At 54.2% G+C, this 23,732-nt stretch overlaps 1 protein-coding gene and 1 long non-coding RNA gene across 6 annotated transcripts in view; both read right to left on the bottom strand.

Annotated features, from left to right (window-relative positions):
- The window catches only part of PAX2 (paired box 2), an 80,820-nt gene extending 60,745 nt beyond the window's left edge, over nucleotides 1–20,075 (bottom strand). Inside the window, exons 1-4 of one of the 5 annotated variants that reach the window (XM_059398364.1) lie at nucleotides 19,927–20,075; nucleotides 18,763–18,873; nucleotides 15,048–15,216; nucleotides 14,048–14,245 (exon numbers count right to left, since the gene is read on the bottom strand). In XM_059398364.1, coding sequence (XP_059254347.1) covers nucleotides 14,048–14,245; nucleotides 15,048–15,216; nucleotides 18,763–18,805 — 410 coding nt within the window. In that variant the 5' untranslated portion in view covers nucleotides 18,806–18,873; nucleotides 19,927–20,075. The remainder of the gene's footprint in view (nucleotides 1–14,047; nucleotides 14,246–15,047; nucleotides 15,217–18,762; nucleotides 18,874–19,926) is intronic. The other 4 variants (XM_059398365.1, XM_059398361.1, XM_059398362.1 and 1 more) reach the window with 4 other exon arrangements.
- A 1,521-nt stretch (nucleotides 20,076–21,596) lies between these two features.
- Nucleotides 21,597–23,732, bottom strand: part of LOC132016705 (uncharacterized) — a 9,385-nt gene continuing 7,249 nt past the window's right edge. Inside the window, exon 3 of the long non-coding RNA XR_009403975.1 lies at nucleotides 21,597–23,443. This is a non-coding gene — a long non-coding RNA (uncharacterized LOC132016705). The remainder of the gene's footprint in view (nucleotides 23,444–23,732) is intronic.

Here is a 23,732-nt window from a genome sequence, read left to right as displayed (position 1 = left end):
TTGTACAGTTATGACAAAAAATCCCAAGATAATTGAGTTCTCAGGATCCAAATTTAGCTCATTTAAAAGATTTCCTTTCTAATTTAAAAAAGAAGAACGTTGGTCAGGCACTAGGTATAAATAAGGGATAATGAAATCATGGGGTCAAGTTGGGAAATAAGGAAGGGGTAAGAAAAGAATCAGATCAGTGAATCTGAAGGCATTTGGGTGTGGATCTTACGAAAGTCCATTGAGCTGAACTTGGCTACCTACCCAGGCCAAAGGGGCAGGGAGAGCTATAGGCAAGAATGGGACTGAGTGCTGGGCTCAGTCCATGGACCTTCCCGTAAAGATGGGGAACCAGAGCACATCATCGTGAGTTTGGAAAACTTTGGTTTTCATCTTTGCTCCTGTTATGCGCAGAGTAAGTAGAATTTGTACTTGTCCAGTTACTGTGAGCTATTACGCTTAATACGTTAAGCCCAAAGTAAAATTTTTCTCCTGAATTTGCTCCTTAAAATCTTCTAGCTCTTAACAGCGAAAATAACTGCAGTGATTATCAACCTCCCATGCTTCCCTGAAACATACAGAGATGTGGGCCAAGAGTAGCAGGTTGGTTTGTACTTGTCAAATATTGGCTTACTTCACCTCTCCTCTCTCTTTATCCTTTATCTTACCTTTACTTTTTCTCCTCTCTTCCCTTCCTCTTTCTGTTTACCTTCCTTCTCTTCCCTCTATGGCATTTAAGAAGCAGAGGAACCCTTCAAACCCATAAAATAAGGATTTTTTTTCATGACTGTTTCACTTTATCTTTAAAAAAAATGACAAAATGCAAAGCACCACAACCCATGAAAATGTCATGAAGCCCAGAAAATGCCAACCTTCAACTCCTCAACCACTAGTAGGCTAGTAGGAGTGTGCAGGCATAGGAAGTTTATACACACACACATGTACGCACACACACGGACAACCATAGAGGCTGGGATCTCAACCAACGAGGACAAAAGGGGCAATTACCTGACTAATTCTGTTCAGTGGTCAGATAACTGACTCATCGTGGGCTTTTTTCCCTGCACACACATAGAACAGGCCCTTTCCTGAATCCAGCCGGGATCGTAGTGGACCGTAATTCTCACTGGCATTCACGATACACATTTCTGTTCACAGAATATCCTTTCAGCTCAAGCTTATTTATTTAAAAGAGGTCACTGTTACTGCACACACAAGCCAGAAGTCACACACGTTGATGTAGACACAGAGCAAGACCATTTGGTGACTATGACCGCCATAATAACAACTCACATGTATTGAACACTTGCTAGGTGCTTGGGGGCAATGCCGAGGTGTGCGGATTAACTCAGGTAACCCTCCCAAGAACCTACGAGAGAGCTGTATGGTGGGCCCCATGTTAGATGCGTGAAGAAACCGGGGTCCAGAGAGGAGAGGAGATTTACCTAAAACCACATGGCCAGTCAGTAGGGAAGTGGACTCGAACTCCAGCCATCGCTCCCAGAGCCCACTTTCTTATATTATCTGGGTTACCTAGGTTTGTGTGAACAGCCTGGCAAATAGCAGGTGCTCAGCAAAGGTTTTCTGAATGGACAGATGAAAGTATAAATGAATGAAAGACCATGCCTCCTAAGAACCAAACACTCTCCTTTAAGATAACCCTGTGGATTCCATTAGGGAAGCCAGGCCTAGTGGACAGCTTACCCTCATCTGAACGAAGTGATCTGCCCTCCCAACCAGCTTTCCAGGGAGAGCGCCCACCAGCTATGCTTGTTCAAATACCAAATTCTCTAAACACCAACTCTCCACCTGCCTCTCAAGACCAGACCCGTCTCCTTGTAAGCCAGAAACCAGACCCAAATGCATCAAAGACGCTTTCTAACCACGACACTTTGTCACCTAGACTATTTTCCTCTGCAAACAGGTGTTTCCCCATGAAATGCAACTCCAGTGAAATGAAAATGAGTGTCGATGCCTGGATAAGAACTAAGAAATCTGATCAATTATGCAGATGTCTCTAAATTGCCAGATATTTGGCTTCTTATTGACAACCCTCACAGAGGACTGCCTACAGGTTGGGTTTTCGTCCAGATGTTTGGGACTTGTCACATTTACCTGTTTGTCATCAAGTGCGTATGCATTTCTAAGAGACACAAGTGAACGCTGAAAAGGAGGAGAATGACTCAGAATAAAAGAGACTAAAGCAAGCTCTCTACCAAAACTAGTCAAGCAGACTCTATCTGGGAATGGGTTGCAGCCTTGGACATCCGTTAGAATGCAGGTCTGGCTCACAAAGATTCATGGGTTCGAAGACCTTTAAAGACCTCCTAAGGGTGTTTCCTCGACTGTCTGCAAAGCCGGCCCCATCAGATCCCTGCGCCGTGGAGCTGAGGGGTCAGTCTCACTGGTCTGACAGGGAGGGCCCAGATTACGGCCAAATCCATTCCCTTCATGCTGACATAGCCTCATCCACTTTGTGGACGCCTGCACGCCCGGGCACAGAGTATCTCCACGTGCGATCCGACCAAGCTGTAGATCTTGCAACGCTTGGCGTAAATCTGGTTTGTGACTTTGTACATGTACCCCCGTGTGTGATTTAGTGCTCTGCTTTTTATCATGGCTCCACTTCCATTTTCTTTCCCTCTCTCCTTTTTAATGCTGTTTACAGCTTTCTTATCCATATAGTAGCGCGGTGATCCCTCAGTGTCTCCACTGATCTACCCACATGATTTTTCTGACCCGTGTTTTCTCTCCACTCGACTTAATTTATGTGTTGGTAAATAGGAACTTTAGATCGTTCTATTCAACGGTGTTTGGGGTTATTGCTTTTTATCAAAGGCATCACGGTGTTGAAGGACTCTGTGCAGGGGACATTTGTTTACTCCCGTGAGTGACCGGCTGTCCCCACACATGAGAAGGCCATGTGTGTGCGAGTGTGCCTGCGCGGTGCCCCCAGAGTGTGCCTCTCGGCTCCGCTGCCCTGCGTCAATGCTGCTGGGCACTGGTAGGAAGAGCTCGGTGAAACCAAGCTGGTGAAACCAGCAGCCGCCCCTCAAACGGCTGGAGATAAATCCAGAGCCCTCCCTGCAGGTGACGGCTTTGTTCTTTTAGGAGGAGGTCCACCTATGCCTCACAGGGCTGATTCCTCCAAATTTCCCCTCCCATCCCCTTCATCCCCGAGCTGCAGTGGAAGCTTGTGGTGACACGACTCACAAGCCAGATCTGAGAGATCTCTTCTCTTAGAGCCATGAGTTGGCAGTGGGCAGGGGAAGGGGGGCAGGGCAACGCCTTCTTAGATTTCGGGGTCATCTCCTGTCTTTTTTCTTCCTCTTTTCAATTTTTGCCACATCCTCTCCTCATCTCTAACTCTATTTGACCTTGAACTCTGTCCTCTCCCTTCTCACCACAATGTGTCCCATAGGGGGTGGGGGTGGGGTTGGCACATCCAAAGACGCAGTTACCTGGCCTGAGAGGCCTGGAGGCCAGTAGCCAGAGGGGCCAGCCCATCCCTCCACTCCTGGAAATAAATCCCATTGTATTTGCATTTTAATTTTCCACATAAACAAAGGCCCAGAGTACTCGCTTGGGCAGCATCACTGGACGAATTTAATTAGAAATGAAAAGTTTATAGGGCCCTCTTTAATGCGATTAATGCTCAGTTAACATTTATCACATTCGTATGCTGGAATCGCCTTTTCTAAGCAGCCACTGGCCATGAAATGAATTTCTCTCAACTTTTTTTGTACCCACCCTGGGAGGTCATCTCCTAAGGAGTCTCCGGGTGGCCTCCCTGGGGCCAGGAACTACCTGATCCTCAGGGCCAGGTTAAGGGGAGGCAGGGAGGGGAAGAGGCCAATGTGTACTTGCTGAGGCTGGAGGACAGGGCGTGTGAGAGTGAGGGGGGCCACTATTTCTAGGGGGGAACTGGATCGAACCAGGGCTGTACCCTCTGCAAAGAGCTGAATGCTCAGCCCAGCAGACAGGCCAAAAGGTTTCAGAGCCTCTTCCCTGATTTAAAAAAAAAAAAAAAGAGAGAACTCCCTTTCCAACACACATACTCAGTCCACTTCTGTGGCCCAAAGAACAGGTTTGAGCTAGAGCTGGCCCATGTCAGTTACCTCTGGCTCTCAGTTCCCTCTTCCTGTCTTAGACCATCTCTCTCCTACCCCTTCTCTCTCTCTCTCTCTGTCTTTCTCGTCAGGGGCTCCATTAGACTGTCCCTCCACCCAGACCCATGGTGACTGGGAAGGGAACCCGAGTCTTGACCCCAAGGAATACCTCATTTCCTTTGGCTCTCCCAGAGGCCAGACAGTCCCCGTCTGTGGGAAGGCTGCCTGCCCTGGTGTGAGCTCCCTAGAGAAGCCGAGTGGAGTAGGGGAACATGAAACCTCTGTTGGTCCCCAGAGGAAGGACAGCCTTCCTTATCTTATCAAGTTCTCTGAGCTCTTTAGTTAGAGTCTACAGAGATTGGCCCCCTAACCCAAACCAGCTACCCTGAGGAGGAACAGAGAGGAAGGAAAAAGGTAAGTGATGGGGGAGGGAGCGGAGGTGTCCTCTCTGCAGATGATAAAAGGGGATAATCAGCTTGACCTATATTCCCACCTACAGGCACACTCCCTTTGAGGACCTTGACAGACACAAACCATGCTCTGCTACCAGGACTCCTGGTAGGCGTGTCACACACCCACGGCCTGGCCATTATGGGCTACTCTATACCCTCACCTCTAGCAGAGAAAATGCACACGTGTGTGCACACAGATTAAGTGTGTTGGGACACTTTGCGCCTGACCGGACCCCCACTCGTCAACCCATCGGGTGATCTATTGTCCATTCAACCCACGCTTACCAGAGAACATTTGCTAACGTCCCAAATAGGTCACTCATGCGATGGCAGAGACTCTCATTCTGAGACCAAACAATCCCTTCAGCCAGAAACTCTGTGAACAGCAAACCACTAGCCCCTCTGTTTGATAAGACTGACTTCTTTTAAGCGCTCCCTGGAATACCAGGACCAATTAGACAGCTTCCCAGGACACGAACACTGGATTCAGCTAGATAGATAGCACATGCCCTTTCCAAAGTTCACAGGCTCTTTCCAAAACAGAGCCACACGGAGGCCCTCAACGCAGGGTCACCGACTTCTCTCCGTCTGACACACAGCCAGGCACCATCTCGTCCTCTCAAATTAGGATGGAAAGTCATGGGAGGTAGAAGCAGTGTCTCCTGGGCTCCTGGGTGGCTCAGTGGGGTTAAAGCCTCTGCCTTCGGCTCAGGTCATGATTCCAGGGTCCTGGGGTCGAGTCCCACATCAGGCTCTCTGCTCAGTGGGGAACCTGCTTCCTCCTCTCTCTCTCTCTCTGCCTGCCTCTCTGCCTACTTGTGATCTGTCAAATAAATAAATAAAATCTTTAAAAAAAAAATAAATAAGAAGCAGTGTCTCCTCCCTGACCATCTCTGTGGTCTGTCAAGCGAGATACACCTGCCTACTAGGCTGCTGGTTTCCTGCAGCTTCCTCCACCAGTCCAGCAAAGACTCTGCGGCCAAGAGGGAGCATCAGGGCAGGGGAAGGCCACCTCAGGGGCTCCAACCCTGCGGCCACTGCCATCCTCCCTCCCTGCCCTCCTTCCTTCTCTCCCCAACCTCTGAGCCCTTCCTCTCTGATTTCTTGACCTCACTGCGCCTACCGGGTAGGAACAGTTCCCCTCGTAGCCTGCTGCCCTGTCTTACGGCCTTTCTGCTCCCCCTGCCAAGCGGGACCTATAGCGTCCCTCTCTGGCTTCCTCCATCCCCAAATGGCTGCAGGGAGAGCTCACTGCAGAGCAGTTCGGGCAGGGCTGAAGGCAGGCAAAGGAGGAAGTCCAGGGCAGAGTGGCTGGAGGCTCCCGGGCAGAGGGCCTCGAATCTAGAACACCTAGGAAGTGAGGAACGTCCCTCCCTCCCTCTTGGCCTCTCTCTGATTGTCCCCTCTGCTGGGGACCAGGCTACAGCGACTACATTGCAGTGACCCGACAGCCACACCAGCCTGCCTCATGGTGCTGCTGGCCACGAGACCCAGCTCCTGCGACTTGACCTCCTACACCACTTCCTATGTCCTACCCCCTTTGTCCTTCCTGGTTGGCCTCCCTTTTCTCTTTTACCACCTCTGAGTTCCCTGAAGTCCCTCTCAGCCTGGTCTACCAGCTGCCCGGAGCTCAGGCTCCCTCTGACCACCTCCAAGCACCACGAGAGGCCCTTGGTGGAGACACACGGGATCCAACCCCCTTTTAAAGCTTCCAGAGCTCCCTGCTGTGTACTCTGGCCATGCACTCCATTCTCATCTAGCCAAGCCAGCTCCGAGGCCCCTCCCTTTCACCCCTTGGCCTCCCCCCCCCCCTTCCCCCCCCCCTCACCCGCTCCAACTCGTGCCTCACCCTCCCTTGCCCTCACAGTAGAGAGTGGACTCTCCCCTCTCCACTTACCTTCCTCGGGGGCTCCTGGACTAAGGGGCTCTGGAAACATCCCCCACACCCCTGCTCCTGCACAGTTAGAGCTCTGGTCTGAAGCAGGGAAGAGAAGCCAAGTCTGGTGACCCAGCCCTGGGGCTACAGACCAGGGTCCCAGGACTGAATCAGGCCTAAAGCCACGTTTTCATCCACCAGTGAGGAGTTTTCAAAACCCAAATCTTCTGCCTCTAGGCTGGGCCCACATCCTCCAGCGCTGTGGCCCAGCTCTCACCAGCTCCCTCCCAGCTCCCACAGCCCCACCTTCCTCCCTCCACGTCCCTCCAATCAACCTGACCCCTCTAGAATGCCAACTCTCGGTTTCTCACACTCTCACGTGAAACACACAAAATAGCTTCTTCTATTATCTCTCAACACCCAAAAGAAAGAGTCCATTGTTTTTTGTTTGTTTGTTTGGGTTTTTGTTTGTTTGTTTGTTTTGTGGTTTTTGTGGTTGCTGAAAACGACCTACCAGAGGAGCCTGGCTCCATGGCCTCTCCCGTCTCCCTCTTTCCTTCTATATACTTTCTTCTCCTACCTGCGGGGGATGGCATGGGTCCCTGCTCCTTCTCCTCCAGTCCCCTGTCACTCTCCGCTTTCCCACTTCTGACAGCTCCCGGAGCCCAAGGCATCTGCCTGTGCCTTCATGTCCTGCCTGGTCTCCAAGGCCTCTCCAGTCCCCAGTTACGTGTTTCTTACACAGAGCCTCTTCCTTATTTCCTCAGCTCCTGGGTTCCTGGGGGAGGACATGGCAGCTGGGCCCAGGGCCTGGCCCTTGGGAGAGCTCTGCCAATGACTGTGTTCCCGTGCTGCTGTCACGCCTCCTGCCGGGGGGAACCTATATCCCTTGGTGGGTCTTGGCGTTAGAACGTACAGGAAAAAGACCCACTGTGAAGAGCATCTTTTTAGTTGTGTATACAGTTGGTCCCTAACTGATCTTGCCGACTGGGCTGGGACAAAGTGAGTGTCTAAGTGAAGACGGACAGCTGACCTCACACCTCTCCAGTACGAAGGTGACATCCCTGTAGCCAGGGCCCTCTTTTGGGGGGCTGAATGGACCGTGGAGTATTACAGCTTAAACAAAGATTGAAGGAAAATTTGACTTCAGTTTGCCCAAATTATGAAACAAAGAATCTTTAGCTGAGCCCTACTATCACCCACTGGTCCAAAGACTGCCTCACTGATTAACCTGATGGGCAAGGACAAGGTGTCCAGCCTTTGTCTGTGACTGCAGGACACATCCTTTAGAACTTCCTCTCTTTCCTCTTGGCCTCGGAGCCTTTTTGCCAAAGAGCACACGCACACACACACACAGCCATACACACTCACAATGTCAACCTCTGTGCCTAGAAACCATTGTGAGCCGTGTTCAGGCTGTACCTTGCCAGCACCCAAACAAAAGATTCCACGGGAGGAAAACTTTCAACCCCATGGTTTCCTGGTAAATTTCATTTCCCATCTGTTTATTTCACTTGGGATAGGGGCATTGGTTAGTGAGTTACTGTTTCCCATGCCTCAAATCTGTCAGGGATCTCTCTCTCCTTTCTGGACTCACCCACACAGCCAGGTACGCTGCACTGGCCACAGCTGCACCTGTAACTGCTTCCCTTGCAAGAATCTGAACTCTGGACACCTGGCGTGGGTGTGCCGGGAAACAGCAGGGATTCAGAGAGGTGGCCGGCCAGGTTGGAAGCCTTCACTGCACTCTTTTAAAGAACAGGAAGTGAAGGGGCGCCTGAAGGGCGCAGTCGGGTAAGCATTAGACGCTTGATTTCAGCTCAGGTCATGATCTCAGAGTCGTGACATCGAACCCCACCCCCCTACACTTTGGGCTCTGCAGGCAGTCTGCTTGGGATTCTTTCCTTCTCCCTCTGCCCCTCCCCCTGCACGGTCTGTCTGGCACGATCTCTCTCTCTCTCAAGTAAATAAATAAATAAATCTTTAAAAAAGAAAGAACAGGGGCGCCTGGGTGGCTCAGTGGGTTAAAGCCTCTGCTTTCGGCTCAGGTCATGATCCCAGGGTCCTGGGATGGAGCCCCACATCAGGCTCTCTGCTCAGCAGGGAGCCTGCTTCTCTCCCTCTCACTCTCTGCTTACTTGTGATCTCTGTCTGTCAAATAAATAAATAAAATCTTTAAAAATAAATAAATAAATAAAAAAGAAAGAACAGAAGTGAAAAAGAACTATATAGACATCATTTCTTCTCACTATGAGACCTCCAACTCCAGGTAGCAACAAGGAGGGACTGAGGACAAACCTGAGAACTAAGAGAGGAAGTCACAGAGCTGGAGATCTAGGAAGCTGGGAGCAGAAAATGGAGCTCTTGGCTTAGGGAGTTCCTTCATCAGTCCTACGGACAAGCCGGGGAAGGAGGTCTCCTATCCCCTGCAGGTTCCGAATAAGCCCCTCTTCAGAGTGCAGGCTCTTGGTGTGGTTTGTGGGGGCAGGGGTGGCATTCATCTTCTGCACCAGTTACTACCACGGCTCCTCTTTCTCTGGAAGCTGTGATGTTCTGGTCTACAAGCACATTCCATCCCATGTACAACCACACTCTCTTGCAGGCACCGGAATAAGCCCAACTGTTCCCTCCCACACCAACTTCCAACACTAGATCCAGTCCCTGGATCTACTACGCACAGGAATTGGCCCCTTCTACTGATATACACATAGCTCTGCTCCCTCCCCAACCTTCCCTGCTCTGGGTACCCTGTCTCCCTTCTCCAGGGGCTGCTCCTGCCCGGCCCCATCTCCCCTGGCTAATTCCCCCTGTGGCCCCTATATTGAACTGTTGTGTTGTCCATTTCCCTGTGACAAGGGCTCTGGTTACAGAATTATTGATTGGTTTTCATGCAGACAGATGGGCCTTTCCTGAGCTCCCATCGAAATCTCTGGCTCTACGGGCTGATCGTTGACTCTCGGGGTGGAGGACTGCACCCGGAGACCACCCTCCATGCAACCTTCTTTGCCCAGGCTATGGACGGTAATAAATGGAGGCAGCCTGAATGATAATAAAAGCAATTGAGTAGGTTACCTGTGCAGACACAAGATTTATGCCTCTTCATATTTGATGTGATTGTTTTATTGAGTTCTCAAAATAGTTGGGACACTAGTTAGTTAGTTAGGAGGAGTTTCCCTCTCTTGTAACTAAGGGAACAAAAATGGCTTTTCAAGGAGTGCCTGGGTGGCTCAGTCTTTGGGTGTCCGCCTTTGGCTCGGGTCATGATTTCAGGGTCCCGGGATCGAGCCCCACATCGGGCTCCCTGCTCAGTGGGAAGCCTGCTTCTCCCTTTCCCACTCCCTGTGCTTCTGTTCCCTCTCCCACTGTCTCTCAATCTGTGTCAAGTAAATAAGTAAAATCTTTTTTAAAAAATGGCTTTTCAAGAGGACAGCTCCAGCTCATCTGAAGAAGTAAGATCAACAGTCGTACCCAGTTCCCATGTTAGTCTAGTGATGGGTGATCTTGGCAGCAGGAGAGCCTTCTCTGGGGAAGGATGGTTGAGCAAGCCTCCTCAGACAGAATCTGGTGCATCTGTTTGCTCTTTGTGACCCCCAGTCTGGTAGGCCCCGGGCCACAGAAGGCAAGTTCTCTGTCCTTATTTCTCCTCGCCCTCTGAGGACAGAGCCTCCTTCTTAGGCCACCAACTTGCCTTGGCTCTTTGCCATGAGACCAACAGTCCAACAGCTACAAGGGCATGGAGATGTGACAGGTAAAGCCATCCTTCTGGCCCAGATTCATGCCAAGCCAGGTCTGAGAGTCTAAGAGTCGAATGTGCCATGTTCTAGAACCTGAGTTTCAGAGAAAGACATATACTCCGGCACTGAACATATCTTCAGCGTTCCCAGCTTCTTTGGATTGGCCTTCAAATGAACAGCTGACCCACTACTGTCACCCCACTGCCAGACCTCCAATGAGGCCCTCGAATGACACGGGATGGAATCCTTGCACAACACCGGGGCTACAGCCTGGAAGTCAGTGTTGTCACCGCTGGGAAAATGAACATGCTCGCTTAGAGCCAAACAGGCTGAGGGAGAGCATGGGTAGCAGGTGATCAGTGAGAAACTGACTCTGGAAGAGTCCACTCCAAAGATCTAGGGGCAGGGAAGGCCCTGATCCCAAGAGTGTAGGGCAGGCTGGAAAAGTTAAGAAAGCAATGGCCTTTCCGTTGGCTCATTCTAAGAGATCACCCTCAGGGGATCCTTGGTAACCCTAGACTCCACCTGGAGTTTGTACTGATTCTTTCAAAGGAACGCTAATCTTTGCCCACAACAACGGCCAAATCAGAAGACGCTGGCATATAAACAGGAAATCCCTTCCAGCCTGGTCAGTTGCTCAGTGACATAACTGGATGACTTTTCCCCCCTTCAGTAGCATGGATTTCCCTCCATCTCTTCTCGCTCAGCCCCCAGGCCATTTCCCCCACTAGGTTTCAGTCTCAAGTCACCTGTTTATAAACCTTGGTCCACTACAAGGACGGCATATAAACTGAGGGTGGCAACACCATGCTTAGCGGTCAGTAATCCAATATCGAGACTGAGTCACAGAAATTCCACAGACTAAGCATTCCAGTCATCCCTCTGGATTTTTGACAGTGGTCTCTAGGGGCAGGAGTGTGTTTGGGAGGCATCCCTGACCCACTCCACTGACTCAGAGAGGTATTTCTCTGAGGATTTACCAGTGGAGTACGTGGACGGAATGTCCAAGCCTTTATCGCGACAGGATCAGAGAAAACCAAAACCAATTTTAAGGCATGAAAGGCAATTTCATTTATAACCATAACAGCATATTTCAAGTGCGGCAACAGCATCTGTTTTGGGAGGAGAAGATTAAAAAAAAGGAAAAAACTCACAATTTGGCTCAGGTGGGTGAGTATGTGTAGACTTCATTTCTTGCCAGCCACCGGCACACACACACACCCTTACAACAGTTAAGAGTACCAATGACAAGTGGGCATCTCTCCAAGAGTAAGGCCCTATACTCAAGAACCACCCCGAGGCACCACACTTCCTGCACAGAGGAAAATCTCCAGGCCCTTCCTATACTGAGTAAAAATTTACAAAGTTCCTGAAATCACCAACGCTGACAGAAACATCCCGTCTTTATCAGGCTTCAGGGTGAAACTACAAATCTCAGATAAACCTTTCCCCCTTCAGAGCCAAGCGCCCCCAGGGACGAAGCCGAGGACATGCGGGCCTAGGCACATCCCTCTAGCCCCAACTCAGCAGCACAAGGGGAAGCCCTCAGAATTCTTTCCCAGATTGGATCCATGGTGGGATACTGTCCCAGAGCGAAAGCAAGAATACCTTGACTGCTCCTTGTCGGCAAAGCAAGCCGGGAAGCCTAGTCGCAGACCCAGGGCTGGCTGCCTATGCTGCCAGTGGCTTCCCTGTTCCTCTCCTCCCACTCCCTCTCCATCTCCAGCAACACCTGCCCATGGAGGGCCATTTCTACACACCCAAAGGAAGCCTCGGTGTCCCTCAGGGTGGTGGGGTTCCACGCGACGAGCAGATTCCATAGCTGTCATCATTATCAAGCTGAGGCCGTTCTTTTCCTACTCCCTACCCACCCTTCTACTTTCCCCCAGGGCTGGGGAGTGCACCCCCAGGCTTCTGAGATCAATCCTGGGGTCACCTGTTCCCTGCTTTCTGTGCCTTTTCAGAATGAGCCTTCCCAAACTCCCACATGAGCCAGGTCTCCAAAACATCTGAGCCAGTGAAGGTGTATGTTGGGGAGAGGAAGGACAGAGTTCTAGACAGTGGTGGGATGGGAGGCAAGGAATGCTGGCCCCAGAAGTGCCTTGATTGCTCCAGTCCTCCAACCATCAAGAAAAACAGACCACCTTTACTGTGCATGTCTTGGGGTCCTCCAAAGCCTTGCAAATCCTACCACTGATGACAAGCATTTCTCTTGAATGTCCCCCAGGACCCCAGCGCCCAGTCCCATCAGCATCGTTCCTCATCAGGCATATCTCTGTTCCAGCTCGCTCCCAGGACCAGCAGAGAGCCAAGAGGCTGAGTCTCCAGATGGCTCAGAAAACAAATGCTTTGTCCCCGGCCCTTTCCTAACGGCCAATCCTGCCCCAGCCCCAGAGCTTCCCCAGCCTCCTCTGGCTTTTAAATGCAAAAGACACATTCCTCTCCCAAACCACCCAGAGTCTTAATCCAGCTCCTTCGAAGGTGTCTGAATGTCAAACCGCTATGCTTTCAGTACCTAGCGAGCCAGGCCCAGGGAGCTGGAGGGTTTTCGGAGGGTGTATAATTAGCTGATCAGTATTATGTTACCCTGTTCATAACTGAATAACCATTTTAATACAGATGGCACACACTGGGATAATTTCTGGGGTCGCCTCACAGTACGTTACAGCACGAGTGTGGCAGAGGGAATCTTCTTTAGCCAAGGTACATTCTACCAGCTAATTTTACCTGCTGTTTTCAGGATGATTTGGGATAATTCCATATCATTTGCAAAATATTTAAAAAAAAAAAACTTGATACGTGATGCCAGTTTCAGAAAAAGGCACCATCTGTATTATTAGTTGTCTTGATAATGAGTCTATGAAGAATACAAAGAATACAAGGGTATGAAACCCTCAGCCTTCTTCTCACTTGGGAATCTGCCCTAAAATGGGGGGGGGGGGTTTGAAAGGTTGGCCAGGCTGTCTGGAACTTGTACAGGGTCTCTGCTGATGTCAGAGTATAGTTCTGAGATGCTGAAGCCATCCTGGGTCCCTGCATCCCACTGCTCCTTGTGCCTGCTGTAGCTGACACAGGCCCACTTTTGCACACCGGCACGGTGTGTACACACATGGAGCGTCCATGCGTACTGTCCCGGAGAGCAGGCTGGAGTGGCTTGGGGAGTGGGAGGCTACCTTGCACAACTCCAGCCTGTGTCGGCCCACGTGCCTGAGCCTGTCACTGCACAGACTTCTCCCTAGCCCTACACATCCCAAAGTGGAGCCTGGGGGTCTAGAGCTCTCCCTGCCTGCCTGGTGTCCCACTCCTTGTCCAGCTCCTCTGCTCCCTGCCAATTGCTGGCTGGTGGCTAGCGTTTGCTCTCAGGCCTGGACACTGGTGCTTATAGGCCGGAAATCTGTGCGGAGCTGGCTAGCAAGGCCTGGGCTCCTGGGAGGCAAGCTTTGTGGGAGTTGGCAGGGAGGGTGGGGAAGCCAGGACAGGCGCTGCCCCTGGGGAAGGGAGCATGCCTTTAGAAAGGGAAGTCTGTTTGGAAGCGATGAATAGACACTGGTCATTTTAAAGGCTTCGACTTAGGCTGTGATTGTCTCTAGATACCGAGGCACGTAATCTTGGAGTCTTAATTACCACAAACACTTGGATTCATTTCCAGGACGCAGGCGGGAGAAGCCTGGCAGGGAATACCCAGCCCTGGGCTGCAGACAGCTCTGTCTGTCTGTCTCTCTGCCTCCCAGGTCTCCTCTCCCTGCCCCAAGGACTTAAGGACTTCGGGGGCTGAGAGCCTGGAGCAAAGGCAGGGGCAGGAGAAAGAAGAGAAACCACAAGCTGGGAGACACCCTGATGGGCAGGAGCTGGGATGCCCCACCCTGTAGTCAGGGCTGGTTTGCTCACCTGTTGATGGAAGAGACGCTGGGCACGGTGTCATTGTCGCAGATGCCCTCAGCCAGGAGCCGGTCTCGGATCTCCCAGGCGAACATGGTGGGGTTCTGTCGCTTGTATTCAGCAATCTTGTCCACCACTTTGGGCGTCGCCACTTTGGGCTTGGAACCTCCAATCACTCCGGGCTTGATGCTGCCGGTCTCATAGTACCTGCGCCGGGAAGGCCGGCGGCGTCAGCAAGAACAGGCCATGGCAGGGGGCAGGGAGGCTGCAGGTTTCAGGGCGGTGGAGCCATGCTTCCACCCGAGGCAGCAGCGTGGAGGGAAAAGACTCAGCGTGGCTGAGCCAGCTTCCTGAGGGTGCGCTTGGCTGGGGTGAGGGATGGACCGCAGGAGGAGGGGGAAGATGAGAGGGACACTCCCTCCAGGAAGACAGTCATGCCGGGGACTGAGAGCAGAGCACACCAGCGGGAATAGGTGCCCCTCGGAGTTTGAAAGCCCGGCCTTTTATTTAGAAAGAACAGGAGGAACAGCAGGATTCCAGGCCTCCAGGCCCTCCAGGGCTGAGGCCCCCACCTCCAGCCCTTTCCTACTGAGCACGGAGCCCTGGTGAGAACCAGGACCTTCCTGTCCCCTCCCCAGGGCTGATTTTTACTTTCCTCTTGGGGACCCATTTACGCTCCCCACCCTGTTCCTCTGAGCCCCCCAGTCTGCATGAACTCTGCTTGGAGAGGACTCCCTCCCTGTCTGAAGTCTGGGATCTGGCAGCCTCTTCTCAAGAACCCTAAAGCTGGGCAGGAGCTGAGTGATCCTTCTCCACCCTTACTCCTGGGCCCGTGGCCACCATCTGAGTACTCTCTCCAAAAGGAGCAGCTCTCTAGGTTCCCCCCAGTATCCAGATACCCCATCTCCCACTGGCATCCTGGACTTTGAGCCAAGTCCTTGGTCTGGAGACCCAGGGCCTCGGGCTGAGGAGGCAAGGCTTCTCCCAGGGGTGGCTCTGAGGCCCTCACCTGCCCAGGATTTTGCTGACACAGCCGTGGCTGACCCGCAGCTGCCGGGATATGTCGCAAGGCCGCACCCCCTGGTGGGCCAGCTCCACGATGCGCTGCCTCACCACGTCGGGCAGGGGCCGGCCGTTCACAAACACCCCCCCGAGCTGGTTCACACCCCCGTGCCCTGCTGGGGAGAGACAAGAAAAAAACACAACACCCCACACACAGCAGGGACCGGCCATTAGTCAGGGTCCGTGGCCCAGGACGTGCGAAGGGAGCAGGCAGGGCGGAGGGGCGTGATCTGGGATGCGCGGCAGAATGGTGGTCCCCGCTGCCGAGCAACGCAGGGCGACTGGGGATTGAAACCCACGGGCCGGGCCGTAGAGACGCGGAAACCCAGACGCAGGGCAGAGAGCAGGGAAGAACACGGCTCTAAGACCAGCACCTCTCAAGGGAGAAAGTGAGGGAAGGAATGGAGAAGCAGGGTGAGAAGAAGGCAGAGGGGGAATTAATGCCAGCAGGAAAGAATGTAGGAGAGGAAAAGAAGGGCGGAGCAGAGAGCAGAAGCAGGGCCAAGCGGGATCCCGCCTGAGCCGCAAGCAAGGGGAGTCGTTGGTGCGTGTTAGGGCTTGGAGGCAGATAACTTGGGGGGTGGGGTCTGGGACCGATAGACTCAATACAAAAGGGCTCTGAGCAGAAAGAGGGGCTAAGTGTCTGACTCCTTCCTTTTGCTCCCTACCTCTTGTATCTATTTTTAATCAGAGTTGGTGTTCCTGCTTCCTTCTCTGTGTTTTTGTTTTTGTTTTATTCTGGCTTTCGATCGGGATTTTTCCTTTCCTTTATGTTTTCTATCTTTAGATATTTCGAGGCCGTATTTCCCACTTGAATCCCTAGCGTCTAAAGTTCAAAGAAAGCCAGGTGGAGGACGGAAGGCTGAAGATGCAGGGGTCCGGTGTCCGTGCTCAGAGCCGGGGAGGCAGCCGGTTGCCGCGCGGGGCTCCCATGGCAGCAGCCAGAGAATACAGGCTGCCGGGGCTCGTCTGCCTGCCGCCCTGAGCCAGGCTTGGAACCCACTGCCTCACCTAGGTAGCATGGTACAGGTCGCCTAGACAGGCTGAGGGCTCATGGGACACCCCGTGCTGTCAGCCGGAGCTAGCTCCCATCCCTCCGACCTCTTAGACCTCGGCAGCATCCCAGGACACCAGGAAGCAAGGGCATTTGCTCTCCTGGCCAGGAGGAGGACGCAGGGTCTCCAGCGGGGTCCTCCAACCTCGGAGCCAAAGTGGTCACCAGATATCAGGCCCGAGGGCGCTGCACGGTGCCCCATTCTCCCTGGCCTACAGTAGTCTAGAAATCCTGCACCCAGAGTAATCACCCAGCGCCGCAGTTCCTGAGCAATCCAAGCGCAGAGTTCTAGTGGCGGGCCTGACTTGGCCAGGAACCTACAGGCCGGGTCCTGCTGGCTTCAGGCGACTTTCGGAGAAAGCGGGAACATCTGCGATCGGCTCATTTCTTTCCCGTCCCCTCCTGTGGGTACTGAGAGCAAGGGCCGGTGAAACCCCTGGGGAGAGGCTCCCGATCTGCAGGCTGGGGAAGGCTAGAACCTCTTATTTTTGCCTCTCATTCCCGCTACTCTCCCTACCTCTAGCTCCACTCGTCACCCCTCCCTTCCCTCCAAACCCCGACCATCAATAATTTAGGCCCCGGGAGAACTCGCGTTACCGGTATGAAAAGGCGGCAGCTGCGGGCAGATTAAAGATGAATAATTCAGCCTCCCCAGGGCTCCAGGCCCGGCCCCTCGTCCCCAATCTAACGGAAGGGGATGGGAAGGGGCCCGACAGGAGTCCAGGGCCGCGGGCCGGGAGCCGCCGCTCAGTCAGGCCTGGAATGCGCCACTGCCGCCGGCGCGGACTCGGGCTGCGGATGCTTGCCGGCCCGGCCGCCCGCCCGCGCCGCGCCGCGCTCTCTCCCTTCCTCCGACCACCCTCAGCACGCCTTGCCCCCTTTTGGGTTTCAAAGTGACACCCAGTGGGCGGCTGAGACTCGGCAAATCCCCCGCGGAATCGGCCAAAGAGCGAGAGCGAGAGCAGAGGCGGCCGGGCAGGGAGGCCGGCGGGCTGGGCGAAGAAGGCGAGAAGACCCGGTTCCACTCGCTTGGAAAAGGAGACAGGATTTCTGGCTCAGCTGGTGGAGACCAGCGGCGGCCCGAGGCTCCTGACTCGGATTACCTGTACTTGGAAATTATTTTTAAAAATATATTTTACCCCAGGAGTATTTTTTTTTTTTTAAAGCTCACCCCTGTAATACTAATTATAAGCTTAAAGAAAAACAGAGGTCTTCCTCCTTGGCTCTCCTTTCTGGAGCACCGATCCAAGCCAGGGCTAAAAAAGTTTCCCCTTGAAAAGTTACAAATCATCCTCAATTATTAATCTACAGAGGAGGAGAAGTTTTCTATTTAGAATCTATTTATCTTAAAAAAAAAAAAAAAAAACTGCCAAAAAAAAAAAATTTTTTAAATTGTTCCCAAGACAAAGAAACAGGACATGAATTAGATAAATTCAAATTTCATTAAAATAATTTCCTCTTTTCCTCTTTTTTCATTTTTTTCTCCCCTCCTCTTTCCTGGATAACATCCTTTCTGTTTTCTTTCTTTTATTTTCTTCCACCTTTTCAAAATTTCTCTTTCCTTTCTCCCCAGCTTGGGCGTTTGCCTTCCTTTTGTTCTTTCCCCCTCACTTTCCCCCTCTTGGACTACCCACTGGCCAGGTCACTGGCAGGACCATCTTTGCCATGAAGTGGGAGGCCAGCAAAGAGCTTCCAGAACTGCAAGCAGAGCTTGGCTCTGCCCAGGGGCCGCCTGGCAGGCTCCTCTACTCCATCTCTTCCTGACTTCGATTTCTCCTTGGAACCCCTCTTTGTTTTTAGAGCATCTCTCAGGGAGAAGTGGAGAAAGATGACCACCGTGTCCCGCCAGTCTCAGCCTCCCAACTCAAGGAGAAGAGAAGGGGAAGGAGAAGGAGAGGGGAAGAAGGGAGGAAAGAAAAGAAGAGGAACTATTTCAAGCCAGCTCACAAGAAACCCTGGCTAGGCTGCCAGGGCCTGGAGATGCTGGGAGCTGAGGGTCAATTGGGGGCACCCCACCCCCACACTCTTCTGCCTGATTGCCCTGACACTGAAGCTGCCGGTGCTAGGAGTCTCCTCCTGGACAAGTACACTCAAGTTTGAGAAAGGTAGCAATGAATGAAGGGTGGGGGAGGATGGGAGAGTGAGAGAGAGAGAGAGAGAGAGAGGTAGGTGAGAGGGGGAGAGGGAGAGAACAGAGAAAACAACACAACACAAACCCCTCTAAAACTGCCTGCCAGTTAGTCTCCCAGCCCAGGGCAAGAGGGTGACCAGGGAGTGGAATGGCTAGAGCCAGGGCCGGGGGGGCTGTGGATTGATGACCTCAGAAGGAGCAGGTGGAAGAAAGGAAGGCAGGTGATGGGCACCGGGGAAAGTAAGGCAGGTAGAGGGAGAAGTATTGGTGACATAAGGCAGAAGAGGGAAACTGGAGGCTTTAGAAACGCTGGAAAATGAGGGGAAGAGGAAGAACGAAAGGGGGGGCCTGGAGAAGCCGGCGCAGTCTCCAAGATGGGACCTGAGTGCAGGGGGCCAGGGCCGCGCCGGGACAGGAATGGAGAGGGTTAGGACGGGGAGCCCCGAGCTGGGACAGGAGCCGGGCGCCGGTACTCACGGTGCATCGCGGAGAAGGGGTCTGCTTTGCAGTGCATATCCATGGGGAGGCAGAGGAGCGGGAGCAGCGCGGCCGCCGCCGCCGTGTCGCCTCTCAAACTCAACTTCAGGACTTGAGGAGAAAAGGGAGGGACGTTTGGGAGGGGGGCGAGGTGAGCGGGCGCCCAGATGCGGCGGGGCGGGCGGGGGACGCCGCGGTGAGCTCCCCGCGGGGACGCTTCCTGGGCGGATCGGAGCTTGCAACCGCAGCGACCGCAACTTCCCACCGTCGGGGCGCGGGGCTGGGCGGTCAGCAGAGCGGACCCGGGGCGGCGGGCCGGGCCGGGGGGATCTGGGGGCGCATGGCGCGCGCGGCAGCTGAGGCCACGGCTGAGGCTGGGCGGGGGGAGGTGGCTCGCTCACTCCCCAGGAACCCGGTCATCCGAGAGGCGGCGTTCGGAGAGGGCGAGGAGCTGGGGCGGCCCGAGGGCGCCGGGCGGGGAGCCGGGCCGCTCCAAGTGCCGGTGAGTTGGCGAAGTTGGCAGAGAAGTAGCAATCCTCGGGATGTCCGAGCGGGCGACTCCGGGAGGGGAGAGCGCGAGCCGGGCCCCCGCCCCCGGAAAAGGCAGGCGCACGCCGCGGCGGCCGAAGGGCCGGGAGGGAGGGAGGGAGCCGAGCAGCGCCGGCAGCACCGGGCTGGCCCCAGGTGGGTTGCGGCTGCGAGAAGACTCGGCCGGAGACTGGAGCCTCCGCTCCCGGTGTGTGTCTCTCTAAAAGCTGCAAAGCCCCCTCCAGACCCCCTCCCCCTCCCCGCGCTGGGAGATGGATGACTTGTCAGACAAAGGCAATAGATTCCACCACTCTGTGATTCGCCAGCGCCGGAGCCCCGAGCTTCGGCGAGGAGGGCCCCGCGCCTGTCACTCCGGTGCCGGCAAGGGGAGGGTAGGGGAGGGGGAAACGGGAGGGAGGGAGGAAGCAGCGGGCGAAGGAAGAGGGAGGGAGGGGAGCGGGCCAGGGGGAGGGGAAAGGGGAGCCCGGGATTAAAACTACACTGAGAAACGAAACTCGCCGATAAGATAAACGTTAGATAAGGATAAAGAGCGGCCAGTCTAATGAATATTCAGGCAACGACCGAGAGCCGCGGAGCGCGCCGCTCTCGGAAGCCAGGCTCACAGTCCCAACTCACCCAGCCCTGCCGTCCACCGGCCAGTGCCCGCGTGGGCCACGCGGCCCCGAACCCAGTCCGCATCCCTAGTCTTAACCCCCCTCCTCTCAGCTCTGAGTTCCCTTCCGTTCCTTCCTGAGTCTTCCTTCCTCTCTCTGGTCCTTCCCTTTCGCCTTTCCCTCCTGAGGTGCCTCCCCACCCACGCACCCCCAATTCTCATTCCGGGGCAAAGTGCTCGGCAGTTTGTCCTCTCATTCCACGCGCAGCTGCGCGGAGCACTTCCCTCGTCCCCTTGGCCATCAGAGTCTGGGTAGCCCAGAACGCTCGGTTTAGGATGGAGCTGGAGACCTCCAGCGAGGACCCACCTGCCTCAGTGGGACCCAGCGGACGGTGGGAGAGCCAGGGACTTGGCTTCTGGACCCTCGGGTGGCCTGGGAGAAGGGCTTGGGGAGGGAGACAGTGCAAAGCGACTGGTCGCTGGCGGCAGAGGACGCGGGAACCGAGGTTTGCTCTCCCCGGCTGGAGAGAAGAGGCTGCGAACGAGGCTGAGCGCCGCCCGCTGCCAGCTTGACGGATCCCGAGCTAGCGCAGGAGGCGCAGCGCGCTTGGCCCGGCCCCGCTCCTGCCGGAGCCGCTGGCCCAGCCTCCGCAGCCCTCGTCCGCGCTCGCTCGGGTCCCCTCGTACGCACCAGGCAGGAGAAGCCCTTTGTCTCCTAACTGGTTAAGTACAGAATATCCGGGAGATCTTTATGAAATATTTTCCCTCGTCTCATAAATCATCTTGGCACTTCAGCTGATGTTTTAACTCTCTCTCCCTCCTTCCCTCCCCCCGCTTCCCTGGGTCTGCGAAAGGGCGGCTCAGGGAAGCCCGCGCTCCGCTCTTGCTGCTTGGTCTCCGGGCGCTTCTGGACCCTGACTGCAGACCTTGGCGCCTGCGAAAGAGCCGCAGCCTCACAACGCTGTCCCGCTGGCCAGGCAGCAGCTAGGCTGGGGGACACACCGCTCCACTCAGCCAGGAGACTTCTACTGGGCCTCTTGCACCCAGGGGGTGGGGGGGGGTGGTGTTCAGAATGCCCTTAATCCTCGGAGGGGGATCTAGCCAGGCTCAGTCCTATAGGATTCTGAACCACCCACTCCTTAGGGGGCTGACTCAGCTGGACATTCCCTCTTCCTGGATCCTCCTGAGCCTAATTTGCTTAATCCACCTGCAGCGTAACTTTTGGGAGGGTAAAACAAAAAACAAAAAACAAAAAAACAAACTTCTCTCCAGCCCCCTCCTTCCCAACCCTCACTCCCTCTTCCCGTGGGCGGCCAGGCTGGTTCCCTTGGGCTAGAGGGTGAAGGCGCAGGGTCTAGCCCCGAAGGTCAGTCTCTTCCTCTAGAGACCTGCAGATGGCGCTCCCGGGTTTGCTTTGGCCTCCCAACCCCGTGTACGCGCACTAACTTTGTGTGGGGAGCGGGAAAAAAAGGAAAACCCAGTTCGGGCAGCCTAAGGGAAAGGCTCCCAGGCTTGGGAGAAAGGAGCTTTCAGGTGGTATTACCTGGTACAGCCTCGGGCTTCCTTCAGGAAGGTAATTAACCAAGATTGGGTGGAGGGAAAGGCACAGGGGAAGGACCCTTATTGAAAGGAGCTCAGAACTCAAGGAGCCCTTTGCCCCCAGGTTTCCCTACATTGGTCCAGAAAGTTAAGTCTTGGGGAGTCTGAACTACATGAGGAATAAGACTGTAGACAGTCCCCCCCAACCACACACACACACATAGACTCATTGATTTTTCCAGACCCAGCTAGACATATCTCTATGTTACACATACTATGAAGAAGTGTGGATGCAGACAACAGGCATTTCCATGTATTGGGCAAGAGGGATGTCACATTTTGTGAAAGGAGAACTTAATGCACAAGTGTGCTACAAGTTATACTCGCACACCTATCATTCCCATGTACCCCCCAAGGAGTGAAGACCCTTCTGTGACAGTTCACTTCCCAGGTGGCCTCTGATGTCCCAGAATCACTCCCACCCTGGTCATCCCCACTTCCTGGGACCCCTTCTCCAGCACTGCACTAGTTGGACACTCATCCTCCCTCCAATCCAGCCCCTGGCAGCTTCCTCCTCAGCTCCAGCCCATTCCTGGGTCTAGAAAGTTAAAGAGCAATGATCCCTGATGATTAGAAATGCTTTTAGCCAAGGCTCTTCCTTCTCCTATGGCTCCGGAGCTGGCCTATAGATTTCTCTCCAGGCACTGGCCTCTCCCTCTGATGCTCCCTTTCCTGTTCTTCCCATTCTTCTTCTATAGAGTCTAGTAGAGGAGAAAAAAAAAAAATAGCAAGAAAGGGGAAAAGGGAAGAAGAAAGCAGAGGAAAGAGGAAAAGAAAGAGAAATAAAGAAAACAACCCAACCCCAAACACAACCCGGGCTCCGACCTGTCAGGGTTGGTTGCTTTTCCCGTCTGCCTCTAAATGAACCTTTTCTCTCTGGTGTTTTCAAAGCGGCCCTTCCACCCCCCAACCTAGGGGCATTTACACTTCAAACAAGGCGCCCGCCTCCCTGCGGAAATTTAAAGGCAAATAAACTTTTGGGGAGTTGCTCTGATACCCATCTCGGGATTTGCTTCATTAGCCGCCTCTGTGCATCTGATCTGCCCAATAAATCTTCCTTGTGGATCTCCGTTCCTTCGCCTTCTCCGCTCCCTTCCCTGCCAGGCTCTCCCACTGCCCCAGCTCTTGCCTCCTTTCTGGCAGCTGAGTTGCAGCTGGCCTGACTCTCGCTGTCCAGGGCCTGCTCCCCTGGGGTGTAGGTGTGGGAGAAGCAGGACCCCCTTCCTTGACTTCCTCCCCCACACCCCAAGTGGACAAATGCACAGGCATCCCAAGCCGAGCATCATTAGTGCTCTGAGCTACCAGATGCGTTTCCGGACAGATTGTGCATGAAGTGAAGTGCTCGTGTAGACCCTGTACGCTTCCCCCACTTACACCAGCTCTCTTCTCCACCCTTCTGCTCCTTTCCTGGTTTCCCGTTCCCTGGCCCAGCGCTTCCTGTCGGGGTGAGGAAAGGCAGAGGGGTAGCTACCTCTTGGCTGTAGGCAGAGCCCTGACCCAGAGCCCAGACTCACCCCCCACTGCCCCTCCACCCCCACCTGGAGCAGTTCGGGCAGGCAGCTGGGCCCTAGTGGGGTAGGGGCCGCCAGGGAGCTTCCCAGCGGACTCCTCCCCCTTGGCCTGGGCTTGTCCTCCTCCTTCCACTCCTTCCACCTCCTAGGGAGCGGCGAAGGGAGCCAGGGCCAGGCCTCTGAGGGAGGGGATTAGAAATTCCGAAATTAAATGTATCTCCCTAGGAAATGCTCCCCACTGCGCGGACCAAATTAAACGCATTAAAGTTCAGGGGGGAAAAAAAGCTGTTTAGAACCAAGGGGGGAGAAAACTAGTCCGAAGGGAAGAGAAGCAGAAACGGAGGAGGGAAGAGAGGAAGGTAGAGCAGAGTAGCAGCTTCGCCGCCGAGCTCCTTTTCTGAATTAGTCCCGGCTTTGGAAGTCGCCGCCACTGGCACCAGAAAGAAAGAAAAAAGCAAAGAGAAAAAAAGTTCGCTGACAATCCAAGTGTGGGACGGCCGCGGCCCACTCGCCCTCTGGGTCCTGGCGCAGCCCGGGGCGCCACTCTCCGCGACCAGATACCAGGCCTCCCGGGCGGGCACCCGGCCCCCTCTCCAGCTAGGCCTGACCTGCTCCCGCCCGGCCCTCTCCCCGCCCCCCCCCCATTCTCGCCCCCCCGCCCCCCCATCCAGACCCCCCCGTCCCCTTGGAGGGGGGCCCTTTTTTTTTTTTTTTTTTTT

This window comes from Mustela nigripes, chromosome 4, assembly GCF_022355385.1.
Source record: "Mustela nigripes isolate SB6536 chromosome 4, MUSNIG.SB6536, whole genome shotgun sequence".
In the NCBI taxonomy this organism is placed as follows: Eukaryota; Metazoa; Chordata; class Mammalia; order Carnivora; family Mustelidae; genus Mustela; species Mustela nigripes.
Note: the sequence above shows the minus strand (reverse complement) of the source record. Positions and strands in the feature narration are given on the sequence as shown.